The sequence below is a fragment of the Crocodylus porosus genome, unplaced genomic scaffold, assembly GCF_001723895.1.
Source record: "Crocodylus porosus isolate Cpor-Errol unplaced genomic scaffold, CroPor_comp1, whole genome shotgun sequence".
NCBI lineage: Eukaryota > Metazoa > Chordata > Crocodylia > Crocodylidae > Crocodylus > Crocodylus porosus.
Window position 1 is genome coordinate 18,203,212 of NW_017728926.1, and position 24,365 is coordinate 18,227,576.

Sequence of the window (24,365 nt, forward strand, 5' to 3'; positions counted from 1 at the left end):
CAGCCAGTCAGCAACCTGAAGTGGGGAAGTCCCCTACAGCCAATCTTGCTGACCGCACGGGGGGGAAGTAGGGGAGGGCAGGCACGTGTGCTGGAACCAAATCTCCACACTACCAGCACTCCCAGAAATGCCAGCAGCACTTCCCACTCCCTGGCTGGTGCTTGCAAAGGGGCCACCGGCACTCCCACCTGCCCCCACTGCCATCACCTAAGCAGGGAACACTGCTTGTCAGTAGGTGCACCCAGCACTCCCAGGGGGTGCACATGCACCCCATACACATCACCACTGAACTATGATGTGACTGGAATAACAAAGATGTGGTGGGAGCTTCCATGACTCAAGCAGTCATGGATAGGTACAAAAACTGTTGAGAAAGGACAAGCAGGGAAGAAGAGGAGGAGGGGGAGTTGTGCTGTATGATTGCTCAGAGCTCCAGTATGAAACTGGAAAATAGGCCTGTTGAAAGTCCAGGTTAAGGTTAGAGGGGAGAGCAATAAGGATGATGTTGTGGTGGTATGTGCAACTGACCACCAGACCAGGAGGATGAGGCTTCTCCAGACAACAAGCGGAAGTTTCCAGGTCACAGGCCCTGGTTCTCATGGGGGACTTCAAATCACCCTGACATCTGCTGGGAGGGCCATAAAGCAGTGCACAGGCAATCGAGGAAGTTTTTGGAGAGAGTTGGAGACAGCTTCCTGGTGCAAATGTTGGAGAGACCAACTAGGGATCATGTTCTTCTTGACCTACTGGTCAGAAATAGGGAAGAATTGATGGGGGATATAGAAGTGGATGGCAAGTTGGGTAGCAGTGGCTATGAGATGACTGAGTTCAGGATCCTGACAAAAGGAAGGAAGGAGATCAACAGAATATTGTGACAGAGCACCTTTGATGCCTGTCACCTTAAGGGCTTTGAGTGATAGCAGGGCAGCCAGCAGCTGCAGACCAGCCCTGAAGTGGCTGTCACCTGGCCCAGTAGAGACCATGTGATTGGAGGAGAGAGCTGAGCAGACTCCATTTTAGCTCAGGCCCTCAGGGCTGAGGGGGCAGTCTGTTGCTGGCAGCCGAAAAGACAGCACCCAGCTGAGCAGCTGCTCAGGAACATCTTGGAGATAAGGGCAGGAGCTATGGGGAGGGCTGGAGGCTCTTGGTCCTGGGTATGACTTGAAACTCCACCCTGCTGCAGAAGGAAAGCCTAGTGGAACTCCTCATGGCACGGTAGTCCCCCAGAAATACCAATCCAGTTGCCTCCCCAGTGAAAGGCGAGTAGGGACGTCTTATTATTCCAGCCCCCACAACTCAGTGGTGATAGACAGTGGGGCCAGGCACACTGAGACATAGGCATCCGAGTCTCTTGGGGCATAAGACCCCAAGCCCCCAAACAGGGAGCACAGAGTTGGCCCCAGTGAGGGGGAGAGAGTGGCCCCAAGAAGGGGGCAGAAAGAGCTAAGTACATGGAGAGGGGCTTGTGGCTAAAGTCAGCCTAGTGTTAGGCATAAGAAACATCACCCACAGAGCAGGCTGCAGGAGGCATCCAAAGGGCTGTGGGGGGATTGCCCAGAGTGTAAGTAGGCAAGCCTGACGGCCACTCATAGGAGCAGGGCAGGTTGCGGGAGGCACAGTGAAGGGCAGCATGAAACAGGCCATGCGAGAGGGGGGTAGCGTGCATAAGACTAAGAGGTCCAGAAACAGGCAGAGTTTGGGTCGGCTTCTTGCCAGAGCAACTATAATTTTGGATGCCATCTGCTAGGCTTTGGACATGATAAGGGAAGATCAGAGCCATGTGTAACCCCCCTTGGCACTGGGGTATTAAATGGGCAGCCTCCCACTTATTACATCTGATTTTTCTCAACAAGTCGTGGCAGGCGAGACAGGGTAGACTGCCCTAGACAGCGGCTGGGCCAGCACGGTGACTGGCCACATCATCTTCCCCAAGTATGGATGCTGGACTTCAGACGAGATGACTTTGACTCCCTCCAGGAACTGATGGGCAGGATCACCTGGGAGGCCACTGAGGGGGACAGAAGTCCAGAAGAGCTGGTTGTATTTTAAAGAAACCTTACTGCAAGTGCAGGAACAAGTCATCCTGATGTGCAGGAAGAATGGCAAATGTGGCAAGTGATCAGCTTGGCTTAGCAGAGAATTTTCAGTAAGCTTAAACACAAAAAGGAAGCTTACAAGAAATGGAAGCATTGACAAAACGTGGGAGGAGAATAAGAATATTGCTAAAGCATGCAGAGATGAAGTCTGGAAGGCCAAAGTGCAATTGGAGTTGCAGCTAACAAGGGATATAAAGGGTAACAAAAAGGGTTTCTACAAACTTGTCAGCAAAGGTCAGGGAAAGTGTGGGTCCCTAACTGAATGGGGGCAGCAACCTAGGGACAGATGAGGAAAAGGCTGAAATAATCAGTGCCTTTTTTACTTGGGTCTTCACAGGCAAGCTCAGCCCCTAGACTACTGCACCAGGCAGCAGTTTGGGGAAAAGGTGAGCAGCCAACAGTAGTGAAAACAGATTAGGGACTATTTAGAAAATCTGGACATGTATAAGTCCATGGGGCTGGATGCAATGCACCCAAGGGTGCTCAGGGAGTTGGCTGATGTGACTGCAGAGCTGCTAGCCATTATCTCTGTGGCAATTGGGGAAGGTCCCGGACAACTGGAAAAGGGCAAATATAGTATCTATCTTTAAGAAAGGGAAGGAGGAGGACCTGGGGAATTACAAACCAGTCAGCCTCACCTCAGTCCCCAGAAAAGTCATGAAGCTGGTCCTCAAAGAATCCACTTCTAAGCACTCGGAGAAGACGACAATTAGGAAGTGCCAGCACGGATTCACCAAGGGCACATCATACCTGACTATCCTGACTGCCTTCTATCATGAGATGACTGGCTGTGTGGATTCAGGGAAAGCAGTGGATGTAATATACCTTGACTTTAGCAAAGCTTTTGATACTGTATCCCACAGCATTCTTACAAGCAAGCTGAGTTGGGTTGGATGAATGGACTGTAAGGTGGATAAAAAGCTGGCTGAGGTTGTCGGACTCAGTGGATAATAATCAATGACTCGATATCTAGTTGGCAGCCCGTGGAGTGCCCCAGAGGTCAGTCCTGGGCCCGTTTTTTTTCCCCCCAATATCTTTGTTAATGATCTGGAAGGTGGGATGGAGCGCATCCTCAGCAAACCTGTGGATGACAGCAAGCTGTAACAGATACACTGGAGAGTTGGGATAGAATTCAGAGTGACCTAGACAAATTGGAGGATGGGGCCAAAAGAAATCTCATGAGGTTCAACAAGGACAAGTGCAAAGTCCTGCACTTAGGATGGAAGAAACCCATGTATCGCAACAGCCTCAGAACTGACTAGCTAAGCAGCAGCTCTGCAGAAAAGTCCCTAGGGGTTACAGTGGACAATACGATGAATATGAGTGAGCAGTGTGTCCTTGTTGCCAAGGCCAATGGTATACTGGGCTGCATTATTAGAAGTATTGCCAGCAGACTGAGGGAAGTAGTTATTTTGCACTGGTGAGGCCACATCTGGACTACCACATCCAGTTTTGTGCTCCCACTATAGAAAGGATGTGGACAAGTTGGACAGAGTCTGGTGGAGAGCAACAAAAGTGGTTTGGGGGGCTGGGGCATATGATTTCTGAGGAAAGGCTGAGGGAACTGGGTTTGAATTAGTCTGCAGAAGAGAAGATTGAGAAGGGATCTGGTAGCAGCCTTTAACTACCTGAAGGGTGGTTACAAAGAGGATGGAGCTAGATCAGGGGCACACAGAATACGGCCCGGGAGCCAGGTCCAGCCCACCAGGCAATTTCACCCGGCCTGTGGGTTCCCGCCAATTAACTGTACCCCACCAAGCTCATGCACTTCACTCTCCACCTTGTGCACAGAAGGAAGCTGCCTGCTGGCTGGGCTAGGGCCCAGGTGGGGCTGCTGCTGCCACTGCTGCAGCCACCAGGGACCCTGTGTGGCTTCTCTGGCATCCAGCAGCTCCTCCTCACCTCCCTCCTGCAGCAATTGCTCCTGAAAACAGGAAGGGAAGCGGTGGGGCCGGAAGAAGCTGCAGTGGGGGCAGGGAAAAGAGGAGATGCAGCTGAGTGGGGACAGAGCGTGTGAAGCTGAAGCCAGCATAAGGGTGGAGACAGTACCCAGGGGGGTGGCAAGAGCATGGAGCTCAGGTGGGCAGGGTGTGGGTGTGGAGACATCCCCACACACTTGCCCCCATGACACACAGTTCCCACTACTGGCGACAGCAGCAGACAGGGGCTTTCGGGGTGCTCATGGCCCACACAGGCACCGCTGCCCAGCAGAACGCAGCTCTGGCCAAAGCTGCACATGGTGGCATAGAGCGCAGCCAGGCTGGCCCATCTCTATCACACAGGACTCCCTGCAGTGCATGTGCAGCTCCCGGCACTTGTGCGCCACCAGGGGAAGCCCCACGCATTGAAGATGACTGCCTTCCCCGATCCTTGCCGCCAGAGATGCAGAAGACAAGGCTCCCCGGCATTTCTGGCAGAGTCCCAGCAGCTACACATGACAGCCAGCTCCATTGCACATCGCTGGGAACTGTACGCGTGCCATGGGGAGCCTCGCACAATAGAGGCAGGCTGGTCTCGCTATGCTCCTTGCTACCATGTACAACTCTAGCCAGAGCCATGTGCTGTCAGGTGGCAGTGCCTGCATGGGCCACAAGCACCCAGAGGGCCTGTCGGCAGCAGGGGCTGCGTACCATGGGTGGAGAGAAGTGTGTGTGTGGGGGTTCCCACACCACCCCCACATCTCACAACCCTGCACACCCACAACCCCCTACCTACACACACCCCAGCAATATATCCCATGCCCTCCCCCACAAACACACACGAAGCCACACACTCTCAAAACCCCCTCTTACACACACCCACCCTATCATACACAACCCCCCCCAACCACCCCTCCACACATACCCCCTACACTTGTGCACAGCGTGGAGGCACATGTGGGCCATCCACTGAAAGTCTGGGCCTCCCCAGGGGTCCTGCACAACCACGACAATGAGCCCTCTGCCTGCCCAGCAACAGTGGGAGCAGCAGTGGCATGGAGCTATGCCACCTACTGCTGCCAGGCAGGTAGGGGGCACACAGCCAGTGCAGGGCTCCAGGGGGAAAAGCAGCAGGGTGGGGAGCCCCAAGCCTGCAGCAGGCAACCCACATCCACCCGTCATTGCTTGACTCCAGCTGTCCTGCTGGCAAGGGGGAGGGGATAAGGTATCCCACATTTTACATCTTAAAACATCTTCACCCTATTTTTACGATATGATTTTGTTTATATTCTGGTTCCAAGATGGACTCCTCTCCCCCACTTCTGAAAAGGAGTACTTCTGGGGGCAAGGGGGATGGACTCCCAGGGCAAAGATCAGGGATTAAGGGGCAGGACTTCTGATCCCAAAATGGTGACCAGGAGGTGGGGCTACTCTTGCAGCCCTCAACAGCTCTCCAAAACTCAGTAAGTGGCTCTACAGCTGAAATAATTGTCCACTCCTGAGCTAGACTGTCCTGTGGTGACAGATGACAGAACAAGGAACAATGGTCTCAAGTTGCAATGAGAGGTTTAAGTTGGATATTAGGGGGAAAAAACCAAAAAAAACAAAACACTTACTAGGAAGGTGGTGAAGCACTGGTACAGGTTACCTAGAAAGGTGGTGGAATCACCATCCCTAATAGTTTTTATGGCCCTGGCTGGGATGCTCTAGTTGCGGATGGTCCTACTTTGAGCAAGGGGTTGGATTAGATGACCTTCTGAGGTCCCTTCCAACCCTAATTTTCCATGATTCTGTGATTCTTCAAACACTTCTTGGGCAAATCACACTCTCTGCTTCAGTTCCCCATCATAATATGGGTCCATCCCACCCAATATTTAGCATATTTACATATACAGATTACAAGCCCTTTGGGACAGACACCATCTTTCAATATGTATATGAAGAGAGAGTATGATTTTAGACCTGCACATGCTCCCATAATGTAAATAACTTGATGGGATTTAAAACAAAATGTACATTTAAAAATCAGCAATAAGAAACAGGCAATTACAGCAGTGTACATGATACAAAATACTATTTTATGAGCAGATTTTCTGCCCTTCAATAGGAAGCAGCCAATTCACCTTCAACTTCCTATTTACAGAACGTTTATCCACTTTCCATACTGAAACTGAGGCACTCCAAAAACAGGAAGATTTCTGCTTGGCTACTTAGCAGGGTATAGAAATAATCTCTTTTCCAAGCTGAAGGAGGGTTTGCTGCTCTAGACTGAGTGAAGTTTATCACAGCTGAAGGATCCTTAGAAAACTGTCCGTTCCAATGGGATAAAGATTTTTAAACACGTTTAGATAGAAAGACATAGATAACTAAGAAATTCTTCTACGTTTCATCTCTGATATATATGAATAAACTCTAACTAGTAGAAATCACAGGTCTAAGGGTAGAAAAGGACATCCAATTTTTAAAAATATCAAAAACTGCTGAATGAACCCACAATAGAAAAGTCTGGATTTCTGCAGAACACCTTGGTCAAAATACAGCACAGGAGCCCAATATTAAGTTTAGTACTGAAAATAACAATTGATCATGAGCCCCCTCCAGTCTATTAGCGAAGAAAGACACAAACCAAGACTAAAAAACAAAAAACACTCGCGAGCTCTCTTGAGAACGATAAGAAAACTCTTTTCTGAAGAATGTTTTTCTATGTTGAATGGTCTGAAATGTGGAGTCTGGACACAAATATTTAAGACAGTGTTAGTGTCTGTGTAAGAAACTTGCAAAGAGAAAATAAATGAAAAGTTGGCACGGAATTTCTGTTCTTAAATATATAGTAACTTCTTCAGAAGAGTTATAAACAAACCACCGTCATCTGGGACCATGGGCCAACACTTGCCCTGAAAAAGCCCTAAAGAAGGTTAAGTTATAGGTCATCAGGGAAAAACGCTGAGTAACAGACAACCAAAAATTCCCATTAGATATAAAACATCTACAGATATATCTTTGTACCTGCAAAGCGAAGAGGTGCGTCTTTATCCAAGGCTATTAGAGGTGGATCCAGGAGTACCGTGTTGTCATTTTCCGTAACTATACCATGATATGTTGTTTCAATCCATGGTTTGTGCTTGTTAACTAAAAAGAAAACAAAAAATAAAAGATTCAGGAACCAGATTTTAAACAAACTTGTTAAAATAAACTGTTTTAAAATACTGAAAACCAATTCAATGGCACCATCTTTGAATTTTCTATTTAAGCAGTGGCTCAAAATTGGAAAAGATAAATATTTGTTTCTTGATAGTCCATGCTTTTCATTTTATTCAAAGTTTAAAAAAAAAAAAAGTTGGCTGGCTATGTTTTCATTTGTATATTCATATGCAAAGGGAGGTGTATATAACAAAGACCTGTTCCTGGCATAAACAACTCATTAGTTTCTGCATACTCAGGAAGACTAGCAAGTATGGTGGAAGACCAGGTTGGCGTAGCAGGGAACTCTTCAGTGAGCTAAAACACAACAAAAGGAAGCTTTTAAGTACAAACTTGGACAAACAAGTAGGGAGGAATACAAGAGAACTGCTCAGGCATGCAGGGATGAAGTCAGGAAGGCCAAAGTGCAGTTGGAGTTGCAGCTAGCAAGGGATGTGAAGGGTAATAAGAAGGGTTTCTACAAGTATGTTAGCAACAAGAGGAAGGTCATTAGGAACAGCACGGATACACAGAGACAAGAAATGCCTGACCAACCTGACTGGCTTCCATGATGAGATGACTGGCTCTGGATGTGGGGAAAACAGCTTGACTTTAGCAAGGTTTTTGATACAGTCTGCCACAGCATTCTTGCAAGCAAACTAAGGAACTACGGCTTGGATGAATGGACTGTAAGGTGCACAGAGAACTGGCTGGATCATCACCAGGCTCAAAGGGCAGTAATCAATGGCATGATGTTTATTTCGCAGCCAGTATCAAGTGGAGGGCTCCAGGGGTCAGTATTGGGGCCAGTTTTGCTCAATATCTTCATCAATGACCTGGACGATGGGATGGAGTACACTCTCAGCAAGCTTGCAGATGACACCAAGCTGGGGGGGAGTATATCAGATACACTGTAGGGTAGGGCTAGGATTCAGAGAGACTGACAAATTGGAGAACTGGACCAAAAGAAATCTCATAAGGTTCAATAATGACAATTGCAAAGTCCTGCACTTAGGAAAGAACAATCCCACGCACCAGTACAGGCTGGGGGCTGACTGGTTAAGCAGCAGCTCTGCAGAAAAGGACCTGGGGGTTACAGTGGACAAGAAGCTGGATACAAGCCAGCAGTGTGTCCTTGTTTCTAAGAAGGCTAACAGCATACTGGGCTGCATTAGATGACAGTTTGCCAGCAGATCAAAGGAAGCAATTATTTCCCTCTATTTGGCACTCGTGAGGCTGCATCTGGAGCAGTGTGTCCAGTGTTGGGCTCCCCACTACAGGAAGGACGTGGACAAGCTGGCAAGACCAGAGGAGAGAAACAAAAATATCGAGGGGGCTGGGGCACATGACTTCTGAGGAGAGGTTGAGGGAACTGGGCTTATTTAGTCAGGAGAAGAGAAGAAGACAGAGGGGATTTAATAGCAGCCTTCAACTCCTTGAAGGGTGGTAGAAAGAGGATGGAGCTGGACTCTTCTTAGTGGTGGCAGATGACAGAACAAGAAGCAATGGGCTCAAGTTGCAGTACTTAGGTCAGATATTAGGAAAAACTCTCATCAGGGTAGTAAAGCACTGGAACAGGTTACCCAGAGTGGTGGTAGACTCTTCATCCTTGGAGGTTTAAGACGCAGCTAGGCAAAGCCCTGGCTGGAATGATCTAGTTGGGGATGCTCCTGCTTTGAGCAGGGGGCTGGACTGGAAGAGGACCTCATAAGGTCCCTTCCAACCCTAATCTTCTATGATACTATCTTTATGAAATTCTAGTCAGCCATTAATAGAGTAGCTTTTGAGAGGCAAGCAAAACTCATTTTTTCATTATAATATTAACCAATCACTAAGGCAAAGAACAGATGAATAGACTGCATCTGGGATCATTAATTTTAAATGACAAGTTTGCAGGCCCACTAAATAAGGAGAACTAGTGTTCTTTCTGTTCTCAATGTAGCACCTGTTGTTTTTCCATTCCTGTCAAAAGGCCTTACACACATCTTGTGTACCAAATTCACCTTTTAAAAAAATAGTGTATTATTTTAAAAATCTAAATCTGCTTATTATAAAGTAAGGAATAGCATGATAGCTGTTTCCTTTCATCCACCCTGACATTCTCTCTACTATTCAGCACTTAACTAGCCCAATTTTTCTACCAACTTCTTACCATTAATTAATTCTATCTCAGCAAAAATCTACTTAGACTTCCAATATGAGAAGCTGCAGTCAGTTTGTTGCTCTATTAATCTGTGTGAAAAAGCTTTAAAGGGCACACGACAGGTATGTCAATGCCTCTGAAACCCAGTACGCACAAGTAAATACATTGTAAAGAGCTACACTATCACTACCTGTCAGCTACCAGTGGTATTTCATAAGCTTATCATGCAAAGTCACCAACAGTTCTTCCTGCTACCATACCAAAAACGACAAAATGGAATACTCAACCCCACACTTCTCATGACCAATATCCACATTTTGATTTTAAGCACATACACCTCATGAGCTGAAACACTTTAATACTTGCAAGTCATGCACCATTCGTGAATTTTTTCCCCCCAAAACAACATGAAAATGAGACAGAATACATTGTGGTCTCACTGTATTTGCCACCCTGCGGCAAGTAAGTAGAAGCAATAAACTCTGGTGCATATGGCGCTGGAATTTATCAATTCTCAGGCACTGTGTTTATACATGTGCCCAGGAGCACAGCACACTGGAGCAGCCCTAGCTGGCAGGAGGTCAGGGGAGTCAGCCTGCCAGCCTCCAATTTTGCTCAACATGCACCAGAGACTGGCAGGGGCATAAAGGCTCTCTAGTGCAGGGCTAGCCAGCAGGCAAGCCCCACACTGAAGGACCCTCGTGCCCCAGCCAGCTGTGCCAGTGCCTACACGTGCACTTCTGTAGGGTAAAAAACTATGCAAAATACAAGGATAATTAGTTGTATTTGCAGTGGCTTAGCAGGGAACTCTTCAGTAAACTAAATCACAAAAAGCAAGTTTATAAGTAGAAAGTTGGACAAACAACTAGGGAGGAGTATAAGAGTATTGCTCGGGCATGCAGGGATGAAGTCAGGAAGGCCAAAGTACAATTGCAGTTGCAGCTAGCGAGGGATGTGAAGGGCAACAGGAAGGGGTTCTACAAGTACGTCAGTAACAAGAGGACGATCAGGGAATTACTGAATGGGGGAGGCAACAGGATGCAGAAAAGGCTGAAGTACTTAGTGCCTTTTTCACCTCAGTCTTCACAGACAAGGTCAGCCCCCAAACTACTGTACCTGCGAGCACAGTTTAGGGAGAAGGTGAGCAGCCAACAGTGGTGAAAGAGCAGGTTAGGGACCATTTAGAAAAGCTGGACATGCACATGTCCATGAAACCACATGGGATACACCTGAGGGTGCTGAGCGAGTTGGCTGATGTGGTTGTAGAGTTGGTGGCCATCATCTTTGAAAACTCAGCATGATCAGGAGAGATCCTGAATGACTGGAAAAGGGCCAACATGGTGCCCATATTTAAGAAAAGGAAAAAGGTGGATCCATGGAAGTACAGACTGGTCAGCCTCAGCTCAGCATCTGGAAAAATCATAGAGCAAATGCTCAAGGAACCCATTTCTAAGCACCTGGAGGAGAAGGCGGCGATTAGGAACAGTCAGCATGGATTCACCAAGGGCAAGTCATACCTGACCACCCCGACTGGCTTTTATGATGAGATGACTGGCTCTGTGGATGAAGGGAGACCAATGGATGTGGTATACCTTGATTAGCAAGGCTTTTGATAAGGTCTCCCACAACATTTTCTCAGGCCAGCTAAGGAAGTATGGGCTGGAAGAATGGACTGTCAGGTAGATAGAAAACTGGCAGAAGCATCAGGCTCAGAGGGTAATAATCAGTGGCTCAAAGTCTAGTTCGCAGCCAATATCAAGTGGAGTGCCCCAGGGGTCAGTATTGGGGACAGTTTTGTTCAATATCTTCATCAATGACCTGGAAGATGGCATAAAGTGCACCCTCAGCAACTCTGCAGATGACACCAAGGTGGGGGGAGTAGTAGATATGCTGGAGGATAGGGCTAGGATTCAGTGACAAATCCTCTTAGACAAATTGGAGGATTGGGCCAAAAGAAATCTCACGAGGGTGAACAAGGACAAGTGCAAAATCCTGCACTTAAGATAGAACAATCCCATGCAATGGTAGAGACTGAGGACTGACTGGCTGGGCAGCAGCTCTTCAGAAAAGGACCTGGGGGTTAGTGGACAGTAAGCTGAATATGAGCCAAGTGTGCCCTTGCTGCCAAGAAGGCTAACAGCATACTGGTCTGCATTGGTAGAAGTGGTCCCAGCAGATCAAGAGAAGTGATTATTCCCCTCTATTCAGCACTGGTGAGGCTACACCTGGAGTACTGTGTCCAGCATTAGAAAAGATGTGGACCAACTGGAAAGAGTCCAGCAGAGGGAAATAAAAATGTGAGGAGGCTGAGGCACATGACTTACAAGGACAGACTGAGGTAACAGAGCTTATTTAGTCTAGAGAAGAGACTGAGAGGGGATTTAATAGCAGCCTTCAACTCCCTGAAGGATGGTACAAAGAGGATGGAGCTGGACTGTTCTCAGTGGTGGCAGATGACAGAACAAGGAGCAAGGTCTCAAGTTGCAGCAAGGAAGTTTAGGTTAAATATTAGGAAGAATTTATCACTAGGAGGGTAGTAAAGCATTGGAACAGGTTACACAGACAGGCTATGACATCTCCATGCTTGGAGGTTTTTAAAACCCAGGTAGACGACGCCTTGGCTGGAACGTTCTAGTTGGGGTTGGTCCTGCTTTTAGTAGTGGGTTGGACTAGATGACCTCCCGAGGCCGCTTCCAACCCTAATTTTCTATGATTCTATGAAAGGCAATTCACAACACAAAGGCAGATCCTATTTCAACTATCAGGTCCCTATGTGGTAGTTAGGCAATTAATTGTGATTTTATTCCACCCTATTTAAAACCATGGAAACCCATTAACACAAGGTGGTGGTTTGTCCTTCTTGCCACTCAGTCTCAAAATTAAAATAAAGGCCTGATATAAAAGTAAATGCATTAATAGTTTTCAGAAAGGTAAGCAAGGTAGAATAGGATCACGTTTAGGTGCCTCAGTACCACTTCTGATAAGGTCTCCCACAACATTTTCTCAGGCAAGCTAAGGAAGTATGTGTTCAAATTGTGTTACACCTAACCTGTAAAATAAAATCTGGCCCCTAGTTTCATGGAAAGGGAACATGCACCTACTGCCCAATAGGCAAAGCGTTAGATTAGAAGGGGACCAACCTTTTTGGCAGATATGCCAGAAATCAGTGTTAAAAAATGGCTCCCCCTAGGTTAGAGCACTTCCCCAGCAAGTAAGAGACCTGAGACTTAAGCTTGCCTCATACTGAATGGCTATGAACCCAAACCCTCCCACTTAGCAGGGCAGGGAAGCTTATCCCTAAACTGCATACCAGATTAGTGGCTATTCTCCATTCCTGCTACGAGAGAAACTAAAATCCATTATTTCCTTCTTCCAATATATTTCTCTAACTACTGTACTACAGAAACAGGCTCCTTTCTCCTCCTTGTGACATCATGACTTGTATTCTCAGCTGTCCAGTGACCACCCAGCTTCAAAAGGAAGAGCAGCAACATTTTTTTTTACCAATTTAACCAAATAAAATGAGATAACTTGGAAAAAAGAAATGCAAAGAGGCCTTCCAGACAACAAAGAAAATCTGTGCACTTCTAGTACTTCATAGCCAATTATTAGCTGTATTTATAGTCAAGTGTATACCAAGAGTCTGGCTGGGAGCAGTTTTACTGTAAGAAAAAGAAGAGTTACAACAGTGATGCCTGTAAGCAAGAAGTTACTTTCACTAGAAATGGAACAACCTACAGCAAAAAAAGGAATACCTAGGTGAAACATATCCATTGTACTTGTACTCTTTGAAATATGTTACAGACATCTGTAGAGGATACAAAAAATGAAGGGATAATCAGAAGTTCCAGATAACTGGGTGCCCCTTGCACTAGCCATTTAACTAAACTATCTAGCATAAATATGTAAAAAAAGATGTACCTGTAGACTCCAATTGTCCCCTCACCCCCCCACTAAAAAGTTAAATCGTGTTCATATTCATTCAATACAAGACAAACTTAGACAAAACACCTGCTAGATAAATGGCAATTAATAGTCATCTGACATATGTAAGCAGCTGACTCAAATTAACCACTTGGTCCCAGCAGCCTCCTTATCAATAAATTAGCACAAGCCTGTCATCCAAGAATTACCCAATGCAAAAGCATCACACTGGGAAGATGAGACCAACACCCCTGGAGTAAAAAAAGGTAGTAGCTTAAGGGAGATTTGGGCACAGACTGGGACTGCTACTATGAAGTATGTTGGACTTGCTCTATAGAGAATTCATGTAGTGTATAAAGGGTGTTTCACTATTTAAGCATGGTAGCAAGGTGGCTTTACTTTGCTATAACTCCAGAGAGACAAACCTAAACTCTGATGAAGGCTCTTCCCCAACTGATCCAGTTAAACAGGTACCTTGTCATTTAAACTAGGGAAATGAAAGGTAGCCAGATATGTTACTAGCCACACTACTCCACTGTATGCTGCTGACCACAGAAATAATTGCATCTTGGCCATAGTAGCCTGATGGGCTGTTAGGCTTCAGCAGTTTTGAACTACCTATTAAAGTACTGCAGTCTTTAATCCTCCTTTTCTCTCTGTGGTGGCTAGGTGATTCCAGCTCGGCAGGTGTGAAGCATCATTGGTGCCACACTAAAAAGTTATTTAGTTTCTATTCCAAATAACAGCAGGGCTGTTCAACATGGCCTGGCTTCAAACATTCTTATAGCTATCTTTCCTCAATTAAAACTAGTAGGGCGTGCTATGGCTGTGAACAGGCATACAATAGAAATGCACCAAATTCAGTACTAAGCAGATGCTAGACAGCTCTTTCCTATTTGGTAATGTGACTTATCCCTCCACACTATGAAGTGAAGAGTTCTATACAAGAGCAATGTGAACATAGCTGAACCCAGTTAATGGATTGTTGAACACCTTGCCCACTTACTGCAGCTCTTGTGAAGCTTTAAACAAGAAAATCCAACTTATTACATTTCATTATGCAATAGGTAGCAAAATAATTAGCTGGTTAAGGCACATTATAGTTTACCTTTCGTAACCACTGTACTACTCTGGATTTGAAATGAACGGAATGGCATTCTCCCTGAATGTCAAGGTTGTCTGGTTATCAATATACTCATGGTAAAATGTACGCTTATGACTGCAAGAGTTGGCATCCAGAACTTCAGGATATAGTTTGTGCCATGTCCAATACCATGAAGTGGGGGAGAGGGGGGACAATAAGAGGAAAATCTGTTTCTGAGCCATGACTTTTTTTTCTTTACACTAAATTTGTATGAATTCAGTGGAGTTTTTTTCACTTTGGCTCAGTTGGTCAGAAACTGACCTCAGCCAGCAACAAATAAAGACACAGGGAAGTTCAAGTGTCCAGCATCTCTGCAAAAATCTCTTCCTAAAAGTATAGTGAACTTAAGTTAAATAGGGTTTTTGATATACTGATTATGAAACCTCTTCCCTCAAATCACAATGCAAATAAACAGGTTTAAAGGATGTGTAAGAACAAGAGCGTTGCCCTTCTGTTTTGTTAGGGTTAATGCATCAAAAGATGTATTTTTAATGGAAAAGATGAGAATTCCAACAGTTATACTACAGCCAGAGACGACCATAGCATGGCGCAGGGCCCAGACACGGCGGTGGGGAGGTGGGGAGCAGCCGGAGGCGAAGCTGGCCCAGGTCTACGGGGCCCTTGCCCTGACTTCCAGGTCAGCTGCCCAGTGTCCCCTTCGGGACAGCCCTGACTACAGCCATGGACAATCTAGACTTTGCAAGTGGAAGCTGGTGATCAGATGACTGTATAAGTGTTCTACTGACTTCAGTAGGCAAAAGTTGGACCCAGAGCTACCCTGTAGGGGTGTGTGAAGCGGGGTGTATTCGATTCAGATTCGGCCCTATACGGGGACAACAATTCAATTCAATGATTCGGATCACTCTCCCAATTTGATTCAGATGAATCCAAATTTTAAGATTCAATGCTAATTCAGAGAATCAGTGATTCGGCCATTGACACAGCTTTAAATGTTTTTTCTACATACCTTGAGGTACCAAATGTGGCTCATGAACACTGCAATAGTGGGGTGGATGGAGCATCCCACAAGAGCAGAGGAGCCACCCCCTGCGTGCTCAGCTGCCGCCAAATGCATGGGGGGGCCCCGCACCCTCCCAGCTCGGTGATCAGCTGTACGGGGACCCTGGGTGCCCCCCACAGATCCAGGAGGCACAAGTCATCAAGCCCGGGGGGGGGGGCAGAACGGAGCGTGCTCCCCAGAGGACCCGCCCACACACTCCTATGGGACACTCCATCCACCCCACTATCTCAGTGTTCACAACCTGCCTGGTACCTTGAGGCATGTAGAAAAACATTTAAAGCTGTGTCTATCCAAATAGTCAAATGTTTCCGAATCGATTCGGAGGGTTCCAATTTGACTCGGAGAGATTAAAGGGTCTCCTGATTCAATTCAGATTCGGAGATTCAGCCGCCAAATCGAATCAGCGACCAAAGCTTCGTGCAGCCCTACTACACTGCACCTGTTCTGGACTAAAGTGTTAGGGCTAGGAATTCTGACTCTTATACCACCAAACGCCCTAATGGAGGCACTTAACCAGGCAATTACAGCAAAAACAGTGCTTTTGGCAGGATGAGTCATGGGTCTGCTGGCCAAGATGGCCAAACTGGCAAATGCATTCTGCACTCTTCATGATATTCTTTTTTTAAATACAAACTTCCCTAGTGGAGTCAGCTCCCAGCAGCGAAAGTTATTTTGCCAACATAGTTTAAAATTGATCAAGCAAGGAATACTGCAAGCTGATACAGCTGCAACTACCTCATAGCTGTGCTGGTTGGGGAAGCTGATGCAGCATGCCCTGACCAAAACAGTTAGGGTGGCAAATGCTAAGCATAAGCCAGGCCTTGCTAGATGCATTAAACAGTTACTTGACCAATATTAAGCAGGATGTTAAACTCTAAATACTTGCTATTGCAGGTGTTATGCACTCATCTTTAACCTAAAGGAGAACTACATTACTCATACCCATCTACCAGAACTGCCTTTTTTATGAAGTATGTGAAATGTTGAACAGCACCCGCCCTTCCTTTATACCCAATATGGCAAATCCACCTTTCACTGCAGGGTCGGTGAAAATACTGCAGAAGTACAAGACTGCTTATATTACAGGACTGCAAAATGCATATATAGAAGTGACAGAACCAAACAGCTAGGTCTTGAACAAACAGAAATACTTCTCAGAGCTTGATAAAAGCATCTAATTCCCTTCTGAGTCAATTTGATTCCTGACTAGGCTACACGCCATATCCCAACAATGGCTCTTACTCTGAGCTCTCCACTGGAGGCAACAGTTTGCAACTTGGAGGTCATTCTGCACCAACTTGATGTTGGATGTCTTTCTAGCACTGCCAAAAATTCAAGCCAGCATTTGAAATATTTGGCACAGCCCATGGGCAAATACATTGTTAAATAAAGTTCTTAGACCAAATATTTTATATAATGCATAATTAGCTCAACTTCTGCAGTCTCAATTGCTTTATTCAGTATAATAAGCCATGAACATCGACAGTGCCCAAGAACAGTTTACTACAGAGCAAAGAATGGTTTTTCTATTAATCTGACTCTTTTTCTAGTCTATGAAATACTCAAGATTACAAAAACTAGTGTGCACGTGCATATACCCCTCCCTCCTTTCCCAGCATCCTGGAAGTGTTTGGGTCAAAATAAAACAAGTACCTCACTTCAACCCTGACACTAACAAAACGCCCCGACAGCTGCTAATCTTCTGTCATATAAACAGAATAAGTTTAAAATGGTTTCCCTGAAACACAATATTCTCCCTGCCTACAAAAGCCCCAGCTGGAATCTGCTGTAAATCCCATGCTGAATGTGACAACAGTATATCCTAGCTGACATTTAATCCATCTGAATAGGAAACTTCCTTGACACATGAATGATTTTAAGCTGAATTTATGTTTAGTCCTTAAAATAGCTCCAGTGCTTGCCTATGAAGAAAAATAGCTACCTAAGGATTGTTTGCTCAGCTTAAAACCTATAAGAATGCTGCCAAAAATCACTGCAAATTAAGTCCCCTGAAAATACCATCACTGTCCTCAATGAGTTAAGTAAATATAATACTTGCTCTGTGCCTTGAAGGTCAATCTCATTTTGATTAAGGCAACGGACAAAAGTTGCTTGAATCAGGAAGAGAAGCACCCTGCTTGCTTAAAATGCCATCATATACTTTTGGACAGAGCAAGAATTTTAAAGTACCTGCCACCTTCAAGACCTTGCCTTTTTTAGTTCCTTTTCTACTGAAACCTACTTGGACTCTTGCATATGAATAAACGTACAAGAATAAGAACTGAAGAGACTAAAAAAACAACTAAACTCCAACTATCAGTAAAGGACAATCCTAATAAAAGCTTGTCTTCCTATTAAACTCTGCTTTAGAGGTGGAAGAAAAGGAGGGTGGTCTGGTTAAGATGTGGATTTGACTTTGGGCTCTGCTACAGTCTTAGTATGATTCCCATTCAAAACTGAGCCTCCATTCTACCTTTCACATCTAGTATAACATTATTTGGCTTAGATTTTTATAAAGCACTGTAAACCAAGTACTTGGTTTTGATATTTCCAAATCAAAATTAATTAATAATCAATAATTTGTAACGGACATAAGCAAAGTTGTGAAAAAATCATAACAGTAATCATGAAAATTCTTTTTCTTTTACAATGAAAGTGAAAAAAATAAGCCCTAATATGCTTCTCATCAATTTATTTGATCCCAGGGAACTTGTCTGACTTTTGGCTAAACCTTACTTTTTATTTTATTAATATTACCTATCCAAGATAAATATAGATGCCCTTGTAGAAGTTCTATCTTAGTCCATGACTGTGGAACCACCTTAAAAAAAAAAAAATGGGATTCCCACTGTGTGAAGCAGTAAAATGGCATGAAGTACGCAGGCAACAAACTTGTACTAGAAATGAGAACTGGTAATTTAACATGCACGCATATTTTTACCAAAAGTAACCTTTCAACCTATGTGCGTTTCTGGCCTGAGCCACAAAGGAAATCATGGTTCTCAGTCTTTGTTTGGAGAAATGAACAAGGCCTGAACTTACAAAGTGTAATGCAACCATGTGACAAATTCCTGCTGCTTAATTGTTCATTATTTCGATTGACTGCATTAGTTTAATGTTTTCTCGACATCTAACTAGTTTCTTGCACCTGAGCATGCTAGTCCAAAGATGATACTTGGTGCGTGAAATGGATAATCTTCAACCCTGATGGTATGGAGGTGCCCTTGGTATTGTGGTATCTACCTCCAATAGCAAATGGTGAGAACTATACAGTTTGTTTACTTTTTTAAATTTAGGCTCGTCAAAATAGAGGTTTTACTTCGAACCCCTTCTAGATTTTTTTCCCAAAGAATTAAAGGCATTTAACAGCAATTCTGACTACCAACTCTGAGTAACTACAGCAGTAGAATTCTTTTCCCCCTTACCTACAAGTATTTTGATGTATAGGAGGACTAGTCTTCCCCTTCTTAAGAGGCTTAGATTTTCCCTCAGTACTCAATAGGGAACTAATATAGAAAACACTGGAATGAAGCCCTCATGCTAACAGTTTAGCAGATAGACTAGCTCCTGCTGAAACATATTGATTCCCTCCCCCTCTTCCCTGGGACACTGTATTGTTTAATTTGCACTTGGAAATCAAAACAAAATTATTTATAAGATGCCATTCACACACAGGATGCTTAATGGCTTATGTATAATTCCAAGCTCTCAGGTTTACTGTGTGGCATGAATGTCTCCTGTCATCATCTTTAAGTTACTGCATTCATAAAACAGGGGTGATGAGGCCTAAATGATTTGAGAATGATTCATGTTGGCAGTATTTTGAGGTCATTGGACCAATGATACTAAAGAAGTCGAGGACAACTGACATGAATACTTGGTTTGAAACCTGCCCTCTGAAGTAGGAAGCTCTCAGGAACTTTAACCATTTTTCTAGTTTAGACTTAAAAGTTCCCATTCCTTACAAATGCGGAAGGTGGGAAAAGTCATAATGCGATCCTCTGGAAAACTGCCATGGCACTGTTGTTAACAAAACTGTGACCAGCAAAAAGTCAATAAGAAGTCAGATGGCATCCTCCCAGAAAGATCACCAACCACTCACTTCATATCAGCAGCACATGATTCAGAGGTTACAACTCTAGAAGCATTAAGCATTACCCCAGTATCTTTCAATTATGTGCAACTAAAATACAAACCCTTGCCATTGGCTATATCCAATATCAGGGCCTAAGAAATCTGCTGACTGATATAGGTACAGCAAGTTATTCTTCCCAGACCCAAGAACAGATTATGTTTATTTCGTTTTGGTTTTGCAAACTGTCATTTTGGTAGAAAGGTGAAGCATGTTTCATCTTTCCTCACCTGGATACTTCCGTAAATGTTGTCTATACAAAATATGCTTTACTGTGCCTCAGACGTACCAGTTCAGCTTTTATGAAACTGGATAATATTTGTTTACACGTCTCGTACATTAACTTTGACGCTGGTTCTGCCTAGCTCCCACTTAATCAAGACAGTGTGAAAAACTACTTTAAGGCTATACTAGTCTCGCTACCCAGATGCAGCTATAGGTACATCCCCAAAGAAAACCAAACACAATCCTCTTGCTCCAAGAGATTACAAACATATTCCAGATAACTAAGGATAATTGTTTAAAACAATTCAGCAAGCTGCAACTGCAGCACCTTCTCAAAAGCTTTTACATTATCTTTGAGGGTGCTGGTTGTAGCCATGTTGGTCTAAAAAGATGGGCAGATAAGGTTCTTTGGGTAAACACGATATCTTTTATTACACCAACTAAATTATACTTTGCTAAGCTTAACAAAGAATATTTTTTCCAACTTAGTTGGTCTAATAAAAATATTCTGTTTACCCATAGAACCTTGTCTGCTTTCACATGGTCTTGGCAAGGTTCTTTGGGTAGATGTGAACCTTGCCTATATATGTCCTTAGACCAACATGGCTACAACCAAAAACCCTTTACAGTCTTCATACTTCAGAAGGTCCCTTCCTCCAGAATATTTAAAGACTTAACACCCTGCTGGCTAAAACTCTACAGCAGTGGGGGCCAACATTTTTGGCAGGCATGCAACAAATCAGCCCTGTGCCATCTCATTCTTCTGGCTGATCTGCTGCTGCGCTGCCTGTTCCCAACTTGATCTGTGACATGGCACACACCAAAGCTGCCCGTATCACTTATAGCACTCATGCTGCAGGTTGCCACTCTTGCTACAGCATTTAAAGATCAACATATTTGAGTTGAGCAGCTGGAAGAAATAACCACTCAAATGTCTCTGTTATAAGCAGAGGTGGAGGTTGTAGCCATGTGGAGTTGGTTTAATAAGAGATATCAGATTTATCCAAAGAACCCCATCTGTCTGTTTATAAGCAACATTCAGGACCCCCACTTCAAGCATGCTGGGATGCACTCTGTACAATGATTCATTCAAGTCACAGATGCAGCCTAACATGTATGGGTAAGAGACTACCTTGTGTCCAAAACAACAGGTGCAGAATATACCACAACATGCATGTCTACGTAATTATTTTTGACCCAATATTCATAGGGGAAGTTACAATTTTGGACTACTCTTGAGGGCATGGGGGGGGGGGGCGGATAAACTGCTGATACTATAAAAAAAAATCCTATCTAAATATTTCCAGTAGTTTAAGTACTCAACTGAGGCAACAGATACAGTTGAGCAACATGGCATGCTCCATACCTTGCCTCTCTGTGGTAACACAGAGTAGTCTCAAAAAACTCTAGTTTGTGAAGGCTCACACTGAAGAAAAAAACCCGAAGTAAGAGCATGTGAAACAAAAAAGAAGTAGAAGCAAAAAAGAAGGTGAAAAGAATAAAGACCTTATGCAGAAAAAGTTCTTTGCATAAATGCATTATCTTCTATTACACCAACAACATAGTTGGAAAAATTGTTCTTTACAAGCTTTCAGACACAAACACCCTTTTTCCAAGTACAGGGAGAGTCTGCCAGTGTCTGCCTGCTCTCTTGGGTGGAACTGAAGCTTAAGTCTGGTCTGCCTATGTCCCTGGACCAGGGGTTTTCAATGAAGGGTACATGCAGGGAACTTCCTCCCTCCCACTTGTCAACTGGCCACTGGGGGTTACCCCAACCAAAAAGGTTGAAAATCCCTGCCCTAGACCAATACGGAGATGACCAACACCCTCTAAATATGTTATGGACATAAAAATAGTCTCTTAAGAAATGCTTTAGGTATCTGCATCCTTCATGATGCATCTCATTTTTTCCTACAATCCTGAAGAAAAGATGCTAATATCTGGTTTGATGCAACTAAAGCGTAAGTGGATAATTCTACTCCAGTGAGTTCATATATGGAGGTCTGAATGGGATCTTTTGCTGAAGGGTTTCCTACTGTGCTGAGACGCAGATTAGGCGATTTATCTGGGAGTGAGTAAAAGACCCGAACTAAAAAAGCTACATTTTTTTAATTTAAAAAAAACAAAATCATAAATTTGTGTCTGCAACTTTCTCACATGTTTGGAGGTGGCAAGTGTCTACAAGGGTGAATGAAGAAATTTCCTAGGGTGGGTTTTATCAGTTAAGTGTTTTCACTGTAATTACTTGACTCTTGACATATGATGTCAATGCTAACTTTCTAAAACCAGAGAAAATATTTCTCTCGTACCAGTAACTTCCATCCATTACTGATGAGCCTGTGTCACTTTTCTTCTATACTAGATGAAACAAGTACTTGTTGATTTGTCTTCAAGACAAAGTGACCTTATAATCCTAGAAGAGGCACAGCACATATATTACAGCAGGAAGCAGCTCTCTGTAATTTAGAGGTCTCCTTCAACAGTTATTTTAGGTGCGTAAAGGAAGGAGTCTATGTAGAGGTTACAAAGTTACAACCCAGTCCCTTTTTAAACTACCCTACCCCCCCCCCCGATTTTCTGACCTTTACCCTTTCCTGAAAATAGAGTAGAAAGCAAACTACCAGTGAAAAGACTGGTCACTGTGAACAAAAAAGTTACCAAAAAAAAAAAAAAGTGGTGGTGAGAAAGTGGTTTGTGGTTTACATTAAGAAAGTCATACCACCACAGGAAACCTCCATAATTACTCAAAACTTCCTGGGCATATTGCTGTTTTGCTTGCTATTGTTCCATTTCCTTATATTTATCACTCAGTCAGGACAGTCTCTAAAGCCTGAGGTCAAACAAGTAGCTGAATGTTGCACCTGGTCAGTAAATGACTACAGAAGCAGTTGCTAAATGCACTGCCTTCTCATTTAGAGAGGCATCCTCTTTCTCCACTGCCATTCAATTTCTAATTTGACTCTACTGATAAACAGAGTAGAGCACTTAACCAATGCATTAAGAAGCAGTTTTTCAAAGCAAGCAGCTACCTCTTTCCACTAATCGTTTTTTAACTGTGGTGTTGAAAAGTTTTAACTCCTGGAATTACCAATTCGTGCTTCAATAGGAGAGGCTAAAAAACATAGAAGACATAATTTAATAATTTACATTGTAAACGCGCATTTTAGACACTAGATGTACAAGCTGTACAGTGTCACTGCATACATTATTTACGATGTGAACAACAGCAACTCTTTGGTGTAAATTGTTATTGGATTAGTTATTTTAAAGAATGAAGATGGGAAGAAATTGCAGCTAAAGTATTAAAACAGCACTCTGGTCAAATTCAGGCCAGGACTCAAGTTTTGTAGATGCATCTTGAACAAAATTGAATTCCATATTTAACGGTTTTTCCTTCATTTAATACAAAACTGCTCCCCATCCTCAAGGTCATTCTCTAGCAGTGTTTGCAGAGTGGTAAAACAGCTGGAGACTGAAACAGATGAGTCCATCTCTGCTGTCAAAAATGGATGACAAACATTTTCACTGCATAGCCTCTAATATTTGATTAGTCTGAGTGACATACACATGGAGACTTGCATTCCCGCAGTCACCTCTGAAAATGCGATTGATCAACTCAATAATCTTCATACAAGGCACCAAAATGTGGGACGGTGAAATCTTCTTGTGATGGTCTAGCTGATCTCACGCACCTCTCCTAGATGACCGACTGCTGCAGAAAGCCGTTTGCTTTCCAGAATTTACTCCCAACACTAAACCCACCTTTTAGCATTTTAAGATGCAACTACACACACTAAAAATCCTCAACGGGAGCAACACACTTAACTGTAGCTGTACAAAAAAAATGTATGGATGGAGGGCTGATTTTGTTATGGCAGCAAGCTATTTTAAAAAAAAATGTAGCAGTCCAGCATTTAACTCTAGTATCTCCCAGCTACAAGCTGCTCATAAACCTGGGTTGCGAGAACAAGAAACTGCAGAGAAACATTAACTATAATGACAAGCATTTATGTGCCGACCCGTATAAAAAAAACAAAAATCTCTGCTAAAGAAGTGAGTAGATTAAGTCTTTTTTTTTTTTTTTTTAAACAGAAGAAAAACTGAAGTATTCTTATTTCCCTTTAAGGAGATCCTTCCTCCTGCTTCCACCAGGTCACAAACCGTGCACATTTTCAGTGGTCCAAAGCTTATATAAAAAAAACAAGTTTGGGGGGTTTTTTAATTCTTGCAACTGTCCAAAGCTTATGTATATTTTTTAAAAAATATATTATTTTTTAATCCTTGCGACTGTTAAGTCTTCAGTCCATCACGACTGCACCTGGAGGACTGCACAACCCTTGCCCGGGCAGGACTGCACCCCTCAAGCCTCACCGCGAAACAGAAGCGCTGAGCAGGCGCCCGGTGGAAACCCACCTTCAGGGATGGATGGATGGATGGAGAGCCCCAGCCCACTCCCCTCCAGCCCCCCGGACTCCCGCCGCCCCGCAATGCGCCTGCCCTTGCCGGCGAGGCCGACCGACAGGCACGGCCCGGGACAGCGCACCCGCTGCTGCCGGGGGACGGGGCCTGCAGCCGGCAACA

General features: G+C 44.2%; 1 protein-coding gene across 1 annotated transcript in view; it reads right to left on the bottom strand.

Moving 5' to 3' along the window:
- The window catches only part of CLSTN1 (calsyntenin 1), a 56,573-nt gene extending 36,413 nt beyond the window's left edge, over nucleotides 1–20,160 (bottom strand). Inside the window, exons 1-3 of the mRNA XM_019541743.1 lie at nucleotides 20,113–20,160; nucleotides 13,094–13,146; nucleotides 7,022–7,194 (exon numbers count right to left, since the gene is read on the bottom strand). Of these exons, the coding sequence (XP_019397288.1) occupies nucleotides 7,022–7,194; nucleotides 13,094–13,146; nucleotides 20,113–20,160 (274 nt within the window). The remainder of the gene's footprint in view (nucleotides 1–7,021; nucleotides 7,195–13,093; nucleotides 13,147–20,112) is intronic.
- Nucleotides 20,161–24,365: the final 4,205 nt, after the last annotated feature.